The 15,284-nt window shown below is 34.1% G+C and overlaps 1 protein-coding gene across 3 annotated transcripts in view; it reads left to right on the top strand.

Annotated features, from left to right (window-relative positions):
• LOC120067073 (protein VASCULAR ASSOCIATED DEATH 1, chloroplastic) overlaps positions 1–15,016 on the top strand; it is a 34,905-nt gene extending 19,889 nt beyond the window's left edge. For 2 of the 3 annotated variants that reach the window (XM_039018470.1, XM_039018461.1), the window contains exons 14-18: positions 811–913; positions 7,654–7,715; positions 7,799–7,838; positions 7,942–8,237; positions 14,405–15,016. In XM_039018470.1, coding sequence (XP_038874398.1) covers positions 811–913; positions 7,654–7,715; positions 7,799–7,838; positions 7,942–8,237; positions 14,405–14,638 — 735 coding nt within the window. In that variant the 3' untranslated portion in view covers positions 14,639–15,016. The remainder of the gene's footprint in view (positions 1–810; positions 914–7,653; positions 7,716–7,798; positions 7,839–7,941; positions 8,238–14,404) is intronic. The other variant, XM_039018478.1, reaches the window with a different exon arrangement.
• The last annotated feature ends 268 nt before the right edge of the window (positions 15,017–15,284 follow it).

Genomic DNA, 15,284 nt, shown 5'->3' with positions numbered 1-15,284 from the left:
TATCAGTATATGTTTCTAGTAGTGCTATGTCTATATCAAAGCTACAACTGGTCTTAAATTGTCCCCCATCTACTATCTTATAAGTTTGTCTTCTCTGAGAAACGTCATTCACTAGCTCAGGAAACTCTAGATCTGTCATTAACTTTATAAAACAGCTTCTATTTTTGAAGAATCAACGCTCCAAACATGTCTTTTAGAAGGTTGAACATTAAAATTGTGTAAAATATTTATTTCCGAAGACAATTTAGAACAGTTAAAAGGTCTGAGAAACTTTGAAATTCTTTTTGGTGTTCTTCTCTTGAATCCAAACGGAGGGTTAATCATGATTATTTATTTTGATGAATCAAACGTTAATAATGATCTAATTAAATTCAAACATATTAAAATTGAATTCAAATATTCTAATTTCTTTAATCTAATTGTACTAAAAGTTAAATCTAGTCAGCATTTATATACTCGGGAAACTTAAGATTATATGTTAATTTTCAAGAACAATTTAAATATTGCAACCAAATATATATCATTATTTTAGAAGATTATTTTTAAGAACTCTGTTCCTCCTTTTCTGACCACAAAGAAGGTACATTATCTCTTTTTGTTCTGCTCAAAAAAAAAAAAAAAAAAAAACTCTTTTTGGTCCCTCCAACGTTTCTATCATCATTATTGGGACTTGAAATTGTTATTGAATCTAGATCAAGAGTACCCACATTTCTAATTATATAAGACAATCATTTCTCAGCTTTCCTATGTAATTTGCAAGTGTTTTTCTCGTTATTTTTCATTGTTATTATGTGTCTGCATAAATTTTAGGCACACTGGGAGGTGAAGAAAGATGTCGATGATGAATCAAATAATTGCTGCATCTTGAGGGTATATGTGAATGTGGCGTTTTCGAAAAGAACGGTTTGGAAAGGTATGTTTTTACGTACGAACATTGCCTTGGAATCATAGTTCCCTAACTAAAAAAGAAGAAGATTCTAGTGCTTTAGTTTGGGAGAACCATACATTTTTGGTCTTCAAAGATTCACTTAGATTGCATTCGGTTTCTGAGTTTTCAAACTAGACATTTAGTTCTTGAGATTTTTGATAATCTTGCTATGATTAATGCTGATTGGACATTTCTTTATTATTATTTTTGGCTGATTTGACATAAATTATATTTACTAAGTTGCGAAGGTGGCTAAAATAATATATCTATTATTATTAATGTTGATATGGAAAATCTTAAAAAAAAAAAAAAAAAAAATTATATATATATATATATATATTTCCTCTCAAATATCTTCTCTCTCTGGTGTATAGAATTAGGGTAAATTAGGGTTTCTTAGTCAATTCCTTAATTGATTAAGATTGGGATTATTAGTTTACTTGGTTGATTGATTGATTGATTGATTTTTTTTTTTTAATTGATAAGAAACAATTTCATTGATGTATGAAATGTCCAATAGACGTATAAAAGATCTCTATGATAGGAAATACATAAGATGGGTCTTGTATTGTATTGATAATTTGCGACAAGAAAATCTAAACTGTGATCTTAAGAGGTTGGTAATCTTACACCAAAAAAATAGTATTATAAATATAAGAGTCGAAAATATCCTTGGATGACTTCGATTTGTCATTGAAGATGCGAGAATTTATTTCTTCCTAAATCTTCGATAAAATCAGCGATAATTCCTTGATTCATTTAGATAAGGATTAGTTTCCTCAGTTTATGAGGATTAGGATTAGGATTAGTTTTTTTTGATTAATTGAGATTAGAATTAGTTTACTTTCCAATACTCTAAAAATAGAGAGATTTTTTAGAGAGATTGTCTTGTATTGTATTGATAACTTTTGATTCATAATATATATATATATATTTAAAGAATTTTTTTTTTATTAAAATAATGGAAAAGAGACTAAAGCTCAAGATACAAAAAATATAAAAATGACAAATTCTTTTACAAGAAAGTGTAAGATTTACGCAGAAAACTAAAACAATCCAAATAAAATAAGGGAAGACAAAACTCCAAGTGATCCTAAACTAAAAAACAGTAAAGCAGCTAATCTTCAAAGGCTTGGAGGGTTCTTCCAAAACAAAACTCCTCAAGGTAATCTATCTCCGTAAGTGAACAAAACAATGGAGGAAAATCTTCTAAAATCTCCAACCAAACTGAAAACCATTGACCTTGATTGAGCTATCAAACACCCACTGAATGTGAAAAATGTTGAAGCAACGCCCAAAAATACTGCACCCACTGAAATACTCACTGAAAGGCTTCGAAAGATGCTTCAATCGAGTAACTTTTGATGATGAAAGACTGAAGAAGATTAACAAAACAACTTAAAAATCGTATCCAACTCCTCAGTTAAGTTCTAATTTGTGCTGACTAAGGCTTGATCTCTTTCATCTATAATCCTGACTTCGATTTTATTATTGGAAGTTTCTCTTCTTTATCTTTTATGCTATAGCAGTCGTCTCGATCAATGTTAATTGTCGTCAGAGGAAGACATAGAAACTATTTGCGACGCTAATCGCAAGAGGAAACTTCGTGAGTTGCTCGTTGCCGAACAACGTACATCTAATTAGGGGAAACCCTTTAAATTCTAGAAAGAGAAAAAGGGAAGAAACTGATCAAGGAAGATGCCAATCGAAAATTATAGCAACTGGAATAGGCAAGAAAGTCAGATTTACTCCAGAAAACAGTGCTGGAATTTAGACTCAAGTGATTTAGAAGAAGAATTCTAAATAATTTCGCTCACGCTTAATTTTAGCAAAGAACGTATTATTATCCACATTGGAATTTTGATTTTAGTAATTCTATCGATTTCGATGAAGATTTTAATGCAGTTTGGGATGGAGTAACAAAATGATATTATCAAGAAAGAACCTGACGATCTATTCAAACAATCAACGTAAGAATTGAGAGTTAGATGATTCAGAAAATGATTTAGAGTGAAAAAATTAAAAATTGGATGAAGATTTTAATGACGGCTGAAGCTTAAAGATGAAACTCAAGCAAGCCAATTTGAAGGGGAGACCAATCGCACGAAGAAGAGAAGTCATGCAATGAAGGAGAAGAAGAAGAAGGGACAAACAAAACAAATTCAATCGAGAACAAAGATGGATGCGACACGACCAAAGACAAAGGTGAATTCAAATTATTATTAAATAAAGTTACAGGAGTCAAAGAGGGGGAAGAATCAATCGAAACTTTGTGTTATCACGTGTAACGAGAAGGATGAAAACATGTTCGTAGGAAAAAGTTGTGCGATTATTTTCCGCCTATTACTTGCGTGACTCGAGCCAAAGATTTCAAGGTTCCCATGCAAATTTCTCAACGTTATAGAGGAGGAAGAAAAAATGAAGAAATTTGTGTTATTGGAAGACAAAGAAGTCGAGAAGGAAGAAATTGGAACCTTCGGTCTCACCAACATGATGAGTCTTTTCCCCAAACCCCACGCAACTCAACCTCTAACTAGTTTCCTTCATTTTGGCCCCACGATCCGCACAACTTGACCCAACTTTGGCTCTCTTCATTCTTTTTTTTTTCATTAATCCAACCAAGCACAAATACAAACCAATCATGCCCAAACTTTTTACGAAATTAACTCAACACATTTTCAACGTTGTTCAACCGAGTAGTTTTTTTCCTAAAGCCACACTATCATTTGAGTTCAATTGGCTTGGAAGATGAATTTCTTTTACGTCTAACAACATATTTTGATGTCAAGGATGTTTATTATTATTATTTGTATTCTTCATTTTCTTTTCAAAACTCGAGTAGAGTTTTTTTTGGAGGGACAAAATGTAGTAGGATTAGGGTAAATCAGAATATCTTGGTCAAATCCTTAATTTATTAGGATTAGATTAGTTACCTTGATTGATTAGAGTAAATATTAATTTCTTTAGTTTATTAAGATTATGATTAATTTCTCTAATTAATTAAGATCAAGATTAATTTGCTTTCTAATTCTCCATGAATAGAGAGATTGCCTTCTTATATCAATAACTTTTGATTCTTAATAAAGATTTTCATTTTATTATTAGAGGTTTCTCTCCTTTTATCTTTAGGCTACATCATTCCACCCCCAACTACCACCTACGAAACTCTAAGAGGGTGTTTGGAGCAAGTATTATCATAAGACTATAATAACCATGTTTTGTTACAGTAAATACTATTTCTTCAAAATAACCAGTTAACTTCAGTCAACACTATTTCAAAATCCCATTTGCTACAACATTTACTATTTGCTATCGTTTTTAGTATTTTACATTCATTACTTTTTTTATTTTTTGTTACAATTTTTACTATTTTTTTTCTCAAATTAAAATAATTTATACTTCAAACACATTATTATAACTCAAACTAAAATAATGTACACCCTAAATACACCTTATTAAAACTCAACTATAATAATCTAAGATTATAATAACAAACTCCCCAAAAAGGAAAATGAAGAAGATGATCTTGAAGTTATTCTAACGAAACAAATGTGGCAATTAATAGAATTTAGGCTTTTTCTTTCTTCCGAAAAACTTTGTTGATGATGAGGTTTTTGTGGAGCACAATGAATGAATTGCACAAAGAAGAGTTTGATTTGCCTTTTTGATCACCAAACGTTTCAAATTTGGCATAGAGCATCGGATTATTCCAGATGTTGAGCGCACATAGAGATGTCGAACTAGGTCGAAGGAGGAACCTAGGACCAAGTGCAGCCCTTGGTGACAAAACCGATGTTGACTACGATAGTGGAGCTTTGTTCTAGATCTAGAGATGGCGTTCCAGATAACTATTTTTGGCTAGATTTGATTCGTGTTACTCATTCAAGATCTAGAATGAGTTGGAAATTGGGGGTTCTTCAGGGTGGAGGTCAGAGAAGACAGGTAATTCATCGTATTGTTGTTGCGAAGTTGGGACGTATCAGAGCTGGAAGTGAGAGGAATGGTTCATCAGAGAGCAGTGGTGGCAGTCGACTGCAGGGACCCTCTAAATGGCCAAATGTCGATGTCAGACACCAACACGTCCTGACACGCCGACACGCCAGCTGATATGTCGATTATTTTCTTATTAAAATCTGTATATCCGACACGGCAGGACATGGCCAGATACGGCTTCAGACACCTCCGGCCTCCTGGACACGGAAAACAACCCTTCTTTTTCTTCTTTGGCTTCTTCGACTTCTTCTTCAAGAAGAAAGGCCGAGAAGAAAATAAAAATAAGAAAAATAAGAACCAGATGGGAAAAAAGAACATGAAAAAGGAGATGACTCGGGAGGAGAAGAAAAATGGATAGAAGAAGGGGAAAGGATGTATGAAAAGAAGAAGTAAAGAAAAATAAAAAATAAAAAAAAAAGGAAAAAAGAAAGGAGGACATATGAAAAGGCAAGACTGTATTTCTAGAGGCATTAAATGACTGCATGCAAACTGCCACTGCATGCTGTCAAATTTGGCAGCATTCTTCCTCCAATCGATGATACTTGTTTCGCTAATTTTTAACATATTTTTGTTCCTTTTTGTTTAAAATATTAAATATTTTTGTTAATATTTTTATAGTTCTTAAACTTTCATAGAAGTAATAATTTAATTTCTGAATTTTGTTTTGTAACGATTTAGTATCTGAATTTACAAATTTGTAACAATTTAATCTATAAACTTTAGTATGTAACAATTTAGTTCTTATACTTTAAAATTTATAACAATTTAGTTCTTATTATAGAAACTATTATTAAGTTTAATGAGATTTCTTATATAAATAAACCGTTAAACTAATTAGAGACTCAATTTTTATAAAGTACAAAGTCTACATCATAAAATAATAAAAATTGACACTTAATTTTGATATATTTATTTATGTTAGGGAAATTGTTAGGAATTTAAAAATACAAGGACTAAATTGTTATATACAAAAGTTCAAGAATTAAATTGTTACAAAATTGAAAGTACATGGAATAAATCGTTACAAACCAAAGTTCAGGGACTAAATTGTTAATTTTATGAAAGTTAAGGGACCAAAAGTATCTTCAACCTATCTTTATTTATAAAAAATTCAAGATTTTATTTATTTATTAAAATTTGTAATGGTTATGTATAATATGTTTTCATTATTTTATTTATTCTGTTTTTTTTTTCCTTTTCTTAAATCTATTTCTGCTTTTATTTCTCTCTTTGTTTTTTTCCTCTTCTTAAATATATTTCTGTTTTTACGTGGTATGGCTTATGATGTTGAATTGTTAGTCATCTTATCTATTGTATTTTCATGAATTGTACTGTTGTTATTTTGATGTTTTTGAAGGTAATATTTCACAAGATGTTTATATGCCCAACATACATTTATATTTGGAAAAAAGAATATATAATGTGTCCCCGACATGTCGTGTCCTATTTTTTGGAAAATTGGCGTGTCGCCGTGTTGGTGTCATGTTGTATTTATGTTGCGTGTTGTGTGCCTGTGCTTCTTAGGTGGTAGTATTGGTGGGGAAAAAGAGAGATGAGAGAGAAATTTTTTTAATATTTCATATTGAAAAAAATCATAAATAAAATTTGCCACATTAGCTACTTAATTAACATAAAATTAGTAAATTTGATGCCAAATCGACCTAATAATAATAATAATAATAATAATAATAATAATAATAATAATAATAATAATAATGCCCAATCAACACTAGGTAACATAAAATTGACTGTAAAAACCAAGTGTTAATAATTGGGACCCGGAGCAAGATTATCCCAAACCACATGGTCTAAATTGTTGAATTTGAAAACTCCGAGATCAAAATGCAACCTAAGTAAAATATCAGGGATGAAAAAAATATTTTTCTCTTGATTTTGTGATTTGTATCGTATGGTGATTAGGTCGTTGATTTTCTAGATAAGTAGTTAGAGCTATGCGTTGTTGCAAAATAATCTCATGAAAAATGGAAAAAATTAGTAAAAGATATGGAATGTTAGAGCACTATATAAACCTGGAAATTTTCAATAAAAAATGAGAAACAGATACTATCAAGGATGAAGGCAGAAATTCAGTGTGGAAAATCTTGATAATTTAGATTTGATCTTTTATCATTCTCGTTCATATTTATATTCAGGACAGTCAGTTAAAGTTCTTTTGTATCGAGATAGTGGAAATATAGCTAATTTTGTAATATATGTCGCGCCATTTTGATTATTAAAGAACTTAAGAGTTGAATAACTTAAAAGGAAAAAGGAACTAAAGAATTGGATACTAAAGACTTGGAGAGTTCATGATATCTCTTTGAAGCTGAAGAAGCAAAAAATTAAAGAGAGGAATCCTATAACAAAAAAATATTCGGCAGATCTGATTAAAGAAACTGTCTTCTTTGTTGGAAATGAGTTTGATGTCCAAACGGCAGTCATTGTTTATGCGGTACTGCGCATCACAGCAGACATAAAAAAGTTTTGAAGCATGCTAACTGTTCTTATATATATACAAAAAGGCCTATTGAAAAAACATGCTAACTATTAGTTTTTCTTTTAATTTTTATTAGAAGTCTGGGCATTCAAATTCCTGTTTGTTTAATTTCCAAAAAAAAAAAAAAAAAAAAAAAACTTCTAATCCGTGGAGCATATAGTAATTTCTTATTTGAGTGAATGGTTTTCAGAATATGATTCCGATTTAGTGTGGCGTTTTGTGGATTGTCATGCAGGGAAAATAGTGCAATCTACTCTTGAAGAATGCCGAGAGGCCTATGGAATGTGGATTCAGATGGTATCTTCTTTTCCTTTACAAATTTGGCAAGTATTAATCAAAGTTAAAGTGCTTTCAAAAGAGCTGGTATGAAATTTTTTCAGGCAAAGGAATTGTTGAAGCAGAAACTTAAAGGTTCTGAAGGTCCAAATGCTATATAATTTTACTTTTCATCTAAACACGATGTTATGTTCAAATCATGCAATTTCATGACCTCAAACTTTCTGGTTACTGATTTACCATACAGAGGGAACAAGTGGTAGTACATCGCAGAGTGGTAAAGATCATCATATTGAAGAAGAAATAAATAATAGCAAATCATTGGAAAAGTCAAATGAGAAGAATGACCAAAGAAGAGTAACTGAATCACAATATTCCACCGATGTTGATCAACAAGCTGAAAACCTTACTCAAGGAGTGGATTCTACTTCAGCTGCTTCTTGGTTAAGAGTTTACATGAAGAAGCTTTGGTCTGTGTTACGAAGTCAAAATTATCTTCCTCTTGCCCTAGTTATCACTTTTGCTGTGATTTTTCTAATGCAGGTATGCTATTTCTTTTACAACTTATCTGCCATGGTGTTGAGATCAGTACACCCATATGTTCATTTATCCGTGGATTTGCATCAGTGTGGCTTGTTTGAATCATGTTAGCTAGGCCATGAATATGATTTCTCATATGATATCTTTCGGGCACTTGGCATCTATTTTATTATTTTTGATCGTCTAGTTTTGCAACAAATCTTTGATGGTATCTCTGCATTGACCCCGGCTTTTTCTCTTTTTTCTTTTTGGTCTCTCTCACACAGATACTTCTTCTGCTACCGCCAGATTTTAATTCGATTAAATTACTCGATTTACTTGCTAAAAATGCTGAAAATCCGTTATTGACCTATGATGGAAAACAAGATGCCAAACTCAATCGACTCTGGTCCCTTCTCAGTTCTCAGCATATCTCTTTCTTTCCCAATTCCATTCAGTTCTTATTTATCATTAGTTAACCTTGCGTTTTTCAGCCAACTCATGTACGGATTTCGAGCCTCTTCTTTGTCTCTAAATGTATTATTTATAGTTAATATATTTATCATTTATATTTTATTTGAATTTCAGGTCTAATACTTATTGTGTAGGATAGAAGCTACGTTATCCATTTATGCTTCCTGTTAGTAGTCTAAAACTTGTAAATACTGTTATATGGCGGCAGTTGTGTACACTTGATAGATTGTCCAACTTTCACGCCAACTTTGTCCATTTGAGCGAAACATATATCAGATGATACAGTTAGTTAACTCAAGTGCAAGTCTACTTTTGGTTGCTTTGAATTAGTCCAAGTGCTAGTTTCTAGGATTGTTGTTAAGTGCCAATATTTGGAGTTAATTGCTAATTTTGTGGAGTTACGTTAGTAAAGACTAGAGTTTGTTATCCACTAGGCTATTTTTTAGCATGTAGCATTAGCATTTATAGTGAGAAGTGATTGAACAAAAATACACTTCCTCAGTTCTCTTCTTTCTCTCTAATAAGAGTAACAGATACATTCATCCAAATTGGTTCATAATCTATAAGGTAAGATGATGTTGAGTAATAGTTATGTTGGGACGGGCAGGCATTATAATATTTTTAACTAAACTGGCCTGGGCAAAATGTGAATGTATCCAAATTTGAGCAAGCAAGGCAGGACTGTTTTTTTGGTTGGTCTGAACAAATCAAGATTGGTCAGCCTAGTTGGTTGGGTAGGATATGTTCTGTTCCCCCTCGTTAAGGCATGCTTCTTTCATCTCTTAAATATTTTGTTCTAGGAATAGAGGCTCATCTCCTTAGGTTTCTATTTCCATCATCGTCTTCTGCAGCCTGCAGACATTTTGAGGGTTGTAGAGGTTGAGTCTCAGACCCCAATAATCGAAGCACTTGACATGGTGGGAGGGCCATATCCAACGGGCAAAGAGCTTGCTCAAGACTAACTAGAGGTTAGCCGAGACAAACACCCAAGGCAACGTGGCCATGTGGGCTGGCACATCACGATGTAGGGCACGACATGGGTAGACGGCCCACGCCCCGTGCTTAGAGGTTAGCACGGGAACTCAGTGCGTAGGAAGCGCACATGAGGGTGCTAAAGATTGCACTAAAGCTGGGGTGAGTAGAGCACGCTCGCAGGTGCACGCCAAGCCACGAACGCTATAGGGTGCGTGCGAGGGCTTGGCCCAGACTGGGCAGCGGCTTAAGATGAATAGCACTGGGCGCGCACACGCTAGGCTAACGTATGAGCGTTCTTCTAGGCGCGCGCCATGCAACTGAGTGACAGACACGCATGCACAATTCTGGCGTAGGAGGTGCAATCTTGACGCTCATCTGGCAAACTCGGGCAACGTGCACACAATTGCACACCAAAGTGACCTGAGGCACTTATAAGACCCTCAAGGCAGTCTGTTGACCACTTAACCGGCATGCACACGTCATGGGAAGTGGATGTTGATTATTTCCTTTTTTGTGAAGTTCTCCATTGTATTTATTGTATTATAATTGTTGTATTTTATTGTTTCCTTATTTGTAATTGGGTGTTTCTTCTATTTAAGAAACCCTTTCCTCCTAAGAGAAATAAGAGAAAATAATATTTTTTAGCATGGTATCAGAGCTGCGAATGTTTTAAAACCCTAAAAACCCCACCCTAATTTTTCGAAAACCTAAAAAACCCTAGCTTTTGCCATTGCCGCTGATCGATCTCAGTTCGTTTGCCATCCGGTCACTTGAAGCTTCACTGGACGTCGCTCTCAACCGCTGATCGATTGGATCTCCGCCAGCTCACACCCTAGCCGAGTGTTTCGTATCCCAGCGCTCGTTTGGTTGCGATTTTTGTGTTTCGACACTTGTCCCCAGGTTGTCATTGCTGGCCGACCTAGTCTGCTCGCCGTTCACCACTTCCATCGCTCAATGTCGCCCCCTGCTGCCGTCCGCAGGTGTCTCATCACCTCGTTGGTTTGTTTAGCCTTCGTTTGGTTTTTTCCCTTCTAGATCTATTGGTTTTGTTTTTGGGTCTTTGTTTCTTTAGCAATATGTCAGACACTAAAGCATCTATCGCTAAAGTTTTCGACATTCGTATCCATTCAACCGGTCCCACTGTCCAAATAATCACCATTCGACTTCATGGGGATAATTTTCTTTGTTGGTCCCAAAGTGTTTAGATGTATATTCGTGGACAAGGGAAGAACGGTTACATCACGGGAGAAAAAACTGCCCCTAGCCTAAATGACCCTTTATTCGCTGGGTGGGACGTTGAAAACTCCATGGTTTCGTATATTCCATGGTTGAAGACATCAGCTGCAACTACATGTATTACTACCAAGGAATTATGGGATAATGTAATTCAGATGTATTATGATTTGGGCAACCAGTCACAAGTGTTTGAGTTGAATCTTAAGTTGGGTGATATACGACGAGGAGCTAACTCAATAACACAATATTTTCACTCCTTAAAAAGGATTTGGCAAGATCTTGACCTCTTTGATATGTATGAGTGGAAGTCTACAGAGAACCAAAAGCATATAAGAAAACTGTTGAAGATGGTCATATTTGCAAATTCCTTGTCGGCCTCAATGTTAAGTTTGATGAAGGTAGAGATAGGATACTTGGAAAACTACTCTTCCAACTGTTAATGATGTTTTTTCTAAAGTTTGTAGAGAAGAAAACTGCATGAATGTTTTGATTGGCCTCATTATCAACTTGATGTTAAGAATGCCTTTCTCAGTGGGGACCTTGAAGAAGATGTATTTATGGACTTGCCACCTAGTTTTGAGGTGGAACTTGGGGTTAACAAAGTGTGCTAGTTAAACAAACCATTATACGACCTTAAACAATCTCCTAGAGCATGGTTTAAACGTTTTGGATTCAGTCAAAGTCAAGTTGATCATACCATGTTCTATAAACATACTGGAAGTGGCAAAGTTGTTGTTTTGATAGTGTATGTTGATGATATCATACTTATAGGTAATGACGAGATAGGACTGGGAACTTTAAAGTATTTCCTAGGCGTGGAGTTTGCCAAGTCTAAAAGTGGCATTTTTGTCAACCAAAGGAAGTATATTCTTGACCTACTGAACGAGACAGGTTTACTTGATTGCAAGATAGCAGAAACTCGCATTGAGCAAAATTTAAAATTGGTAGCTACGACTGAAAAAGAGGTAAAAAAAAAAGAAAAGTACCAGAGACTTGTGGGGAGACTCATATACCTCTCTCACACACATCACATCCTGACATCGCTTTTATAGTTAGTATGGCAAGTCAGTTCATGCATGCTCTCGAGTCGATTCACTTTGAAGCAGTTTATAGAATCTTGAGATATTTGAAAGATACTCCAGGAAAAGGTATATTATTTAACATGCATAACCACCTATATATTGAGGTTTACACTGATGTTGATTGGGCAAACAGTACGACTGATAGAAGATCCACTTCAGATTATTGCTCTTTTGTTTGAGGAAATCGAGTTACTTGGCAAAGTAAGAAACAAAGTGTGATTGCTAGAAGTAGTGCTGAAGCAGAATTTAAGGCAAGGCATTAGCACATGGTATTTGTGAGGGCATATGGATAAAAAGACTATCGGAAGAATTGAAATTCTCTCAGGCAATCATATGCATTTATTGTGATAACAATTCAGCAATTTCCATTGCCCACAATCCAATCTTGCATGATAGGATGAAATATATTGATGTTGATAAACACTTTATAAAGAAGAAGATTGATGCAGAATAATATGTATTCCCCTACCTTCCAACAACAGAGCAAATTGTAAATGTGTTAACATTCCAAATTGGCAATTCAACAAGTTGATTGATAAGCTGGCCGTGAAATAATATCTTCAAACTAGCTTGAGGGGGAGTATTGATTATTTTATTTTATTTTTTTTGTGAAATTCTCCATTGTATTTATCGTATTATAATTGCTGTATTTTATTCTTTTCTTATTTGTAATTGGTTGTTTTCTTCTATTTAAGAAACCCTTTCCTCCTAAGAGAAATAAGAAAAAATAATATTTTCCAGTAGTGGATACAAGGTTGGAGAACTCCAAGGAAGTGGACTCCTACTATTTTAGGTGATGGATGAAGGCTCCTACAACATATGGTAGTGGTCCTAAAATTAAGCAAGTGGGACGTGGAGGCTATAATTAGGGAAAGAAGTGGGCATGTCCCTCCTAAAATATAGGAGATCATGGGACATGGGTGAGTGACCCTAAAGTCAGGGGTAGTGAGAGGTTAACTCCACTAGGGCCACTCCCCCACATTATCCGGCTAATTATCCTCCTCCCATGCAAGAACACCTTTACACCTTCACACACAAGTGAATAATCTCTCCCTCATTACTTTATTCTCTCTAGAGTTAATGTGGTCTTATAAGAGCTTTGCTCTTTGTTTTGTAAATTGTGGTTTTGATAATAAAGAGTTATATTTCCACAATCCCATGTCTGTTCTCTCTTCCCTCCATAAATTATGAGTTTGGCCAACGGCCATATTGGGTTAGTGAGCCTTCGAGAAAAATCTTTGGGGTGTATTTGGGTCCAGAACTTCAGGCTGACTAAACAACCTCCTTAGGCCGCATGGGAAACTTGCGAAAAACTTCATAACATGCTTCCGCCCCATGACACTGAGTATCTGCAATGGCCAGAGAAGAGAATGTATAAGGGAAAAAGTAGTTAACCAAATTGATAGGGACACAGTTTCGTTGAGATTATTACAGGAACGTTGAGAAAACGTCAATATTGACACAGGTTTAGGAAAGTTTTGGAATCGCATTTTGAAGTCTTCAAAGACCAAGAAGATCCTATTGCGTATCTTCATCCATATTAGATCAGGATATCTTCTCTGTTGTAGTTGAATTCAAATTCCTGAATATTGAAATAAATTTTCAATTATTTGAATGTATTAGGAAATATGTAATATTTTAATTATTAGCTGATAAAGACACCTTTCAAGTTAGGTATTGATGTTGAAGAAATGTTGAAAGGCAGTGTAAATTGTTCTTGCTTGCATGTGTATTGATTATTGAATATTATATAAGCAATAGGTGGTATCGATGCATAGTCTATCTTATTTTTGTAAGGTTAAAAAATACCTTTGGTCCCTAAACTTTCATGAAAGTAACAATTTAGTCCATGAACTTTGGTTTATAACGAGTTAGTCCCTAAATTTTAAATTTTGTAACAATTTAGTCCCTAGATTTTAGTATATAATGATTTAGTCATTGTACTTTTAAATTCGTACCAATTTAGTCCCTTATGTAAACAAATTGATTAAAATTAGATGTCAATGTTTATTATTTTATGAGTAGACTTTGTATTTTATAAAAAATATCGAGTCTTCTAATTAGTTTATTGGTTTATATATCTTTACACTAATTTCTACAATAGGGACTAAATTATTACAAATCTTAAAGTACAAGGACTAAGTTGTTACATAGTAAAGTTAAAGGACCAAATTGTTACAAAATTAAAAGTTCAAGGACTAAATTGTTACAAACTAAAGTTGAAGACTAAACTGTTACTTTTTTGAAATAAGAACTAAAAATGATTTTTAACCTTTTTGTAATGTTGAGGTTGCGGGTTATCTACCACTAGATTGTATCTTAGGGTCCTTTGCTCAATTTGTTTGCCACTTCATTTCACTTGCTTCTTTGCCTGGAACTGGACATAAAGTAATTGACGAATAATTATGTTGTTTCCGATTGCAGTTGAGCATAGTATTGTTATTATCCAGACCCCAACACATCCATGTGAGTTCTCCCGACTACGGAAGGGGTCTAAAATTTAGTGGTGGAAGATCTTCTGATGCTACAGCGTGGTTGGAAAAGCGAATGCACCACCTTAAGGATGAGATGTACATGGTTGAGGCTCGGCTAGAGATGATGCGACGTGAGCATGCCCAATTAAAAGCACAGCTAACAGAGCTTGAGGAATTAAGTTGAAAGGTTTTCTTCTTCTTATTATTATTATTTTCAATTTCTCATTGAGATTAATTGGTATACGGTTCATCTATGGAAACATCATCGATTTGTATGATTATTTCAATGATTGGATATGATATAACAAAGGGGAAGGGGAAACCAAGAATTGAAATATGTAAACCAAAATGATTATTGGTCGATGAACCATGGCAAGAAGTTGGATTAGGTGTGATACAAGATGAAATGTCCTCCAAAATTTGAGTTTACTATCAAGTCTTCAGCATGAGTACTCTGAAGACATTATGTTTAGATGTTCCTGTACAATAAATACAAGTATTGACTTCAATCTACGAATAATACGACATAGAAGTGAGAGAACTGAATTTTTTATCTCGACCATCTATGGCCTCATTATGGAGGCTGTATCCCTAAAAGAAGCTTTGCAATCCGTAGTCTGGAAACCTGAAAAAAGACATTAAAATTTCATGTTGAAACACGAGAGTATCAAAACCATTTTCCTAAGGAGTAGAGAAGTTGGATGGTAGGGTATTGGACCTTCTCTTCTTGTTGATGGTGGGGAAGGAAAATTTTGAAATTCCAACTTTGAAGGTGAAAAGGAAAGATACGATGAACTTGTTTTATTATTATTATTATTATTATTATTATT

The sequence above is a fragment of the Benincasa hispida genome, chromosome 1 (assembly GCF_009727055.1).
Source record: "Benincasa hispida cultivar B227 chromosome 1, ASM972705v1, whole genome shotgun sequence".
Classification (NCBI taxonomy): Eukaryota; Viridiplantae; Streptophyta; class Magnoliopsida; order Cucurbitales; family Cucurbitaceae; genus Benincasa; species Benincasa hispida.
This window is presented reverse-complemented; position numbering and strand designations above follow the sequence as displayed.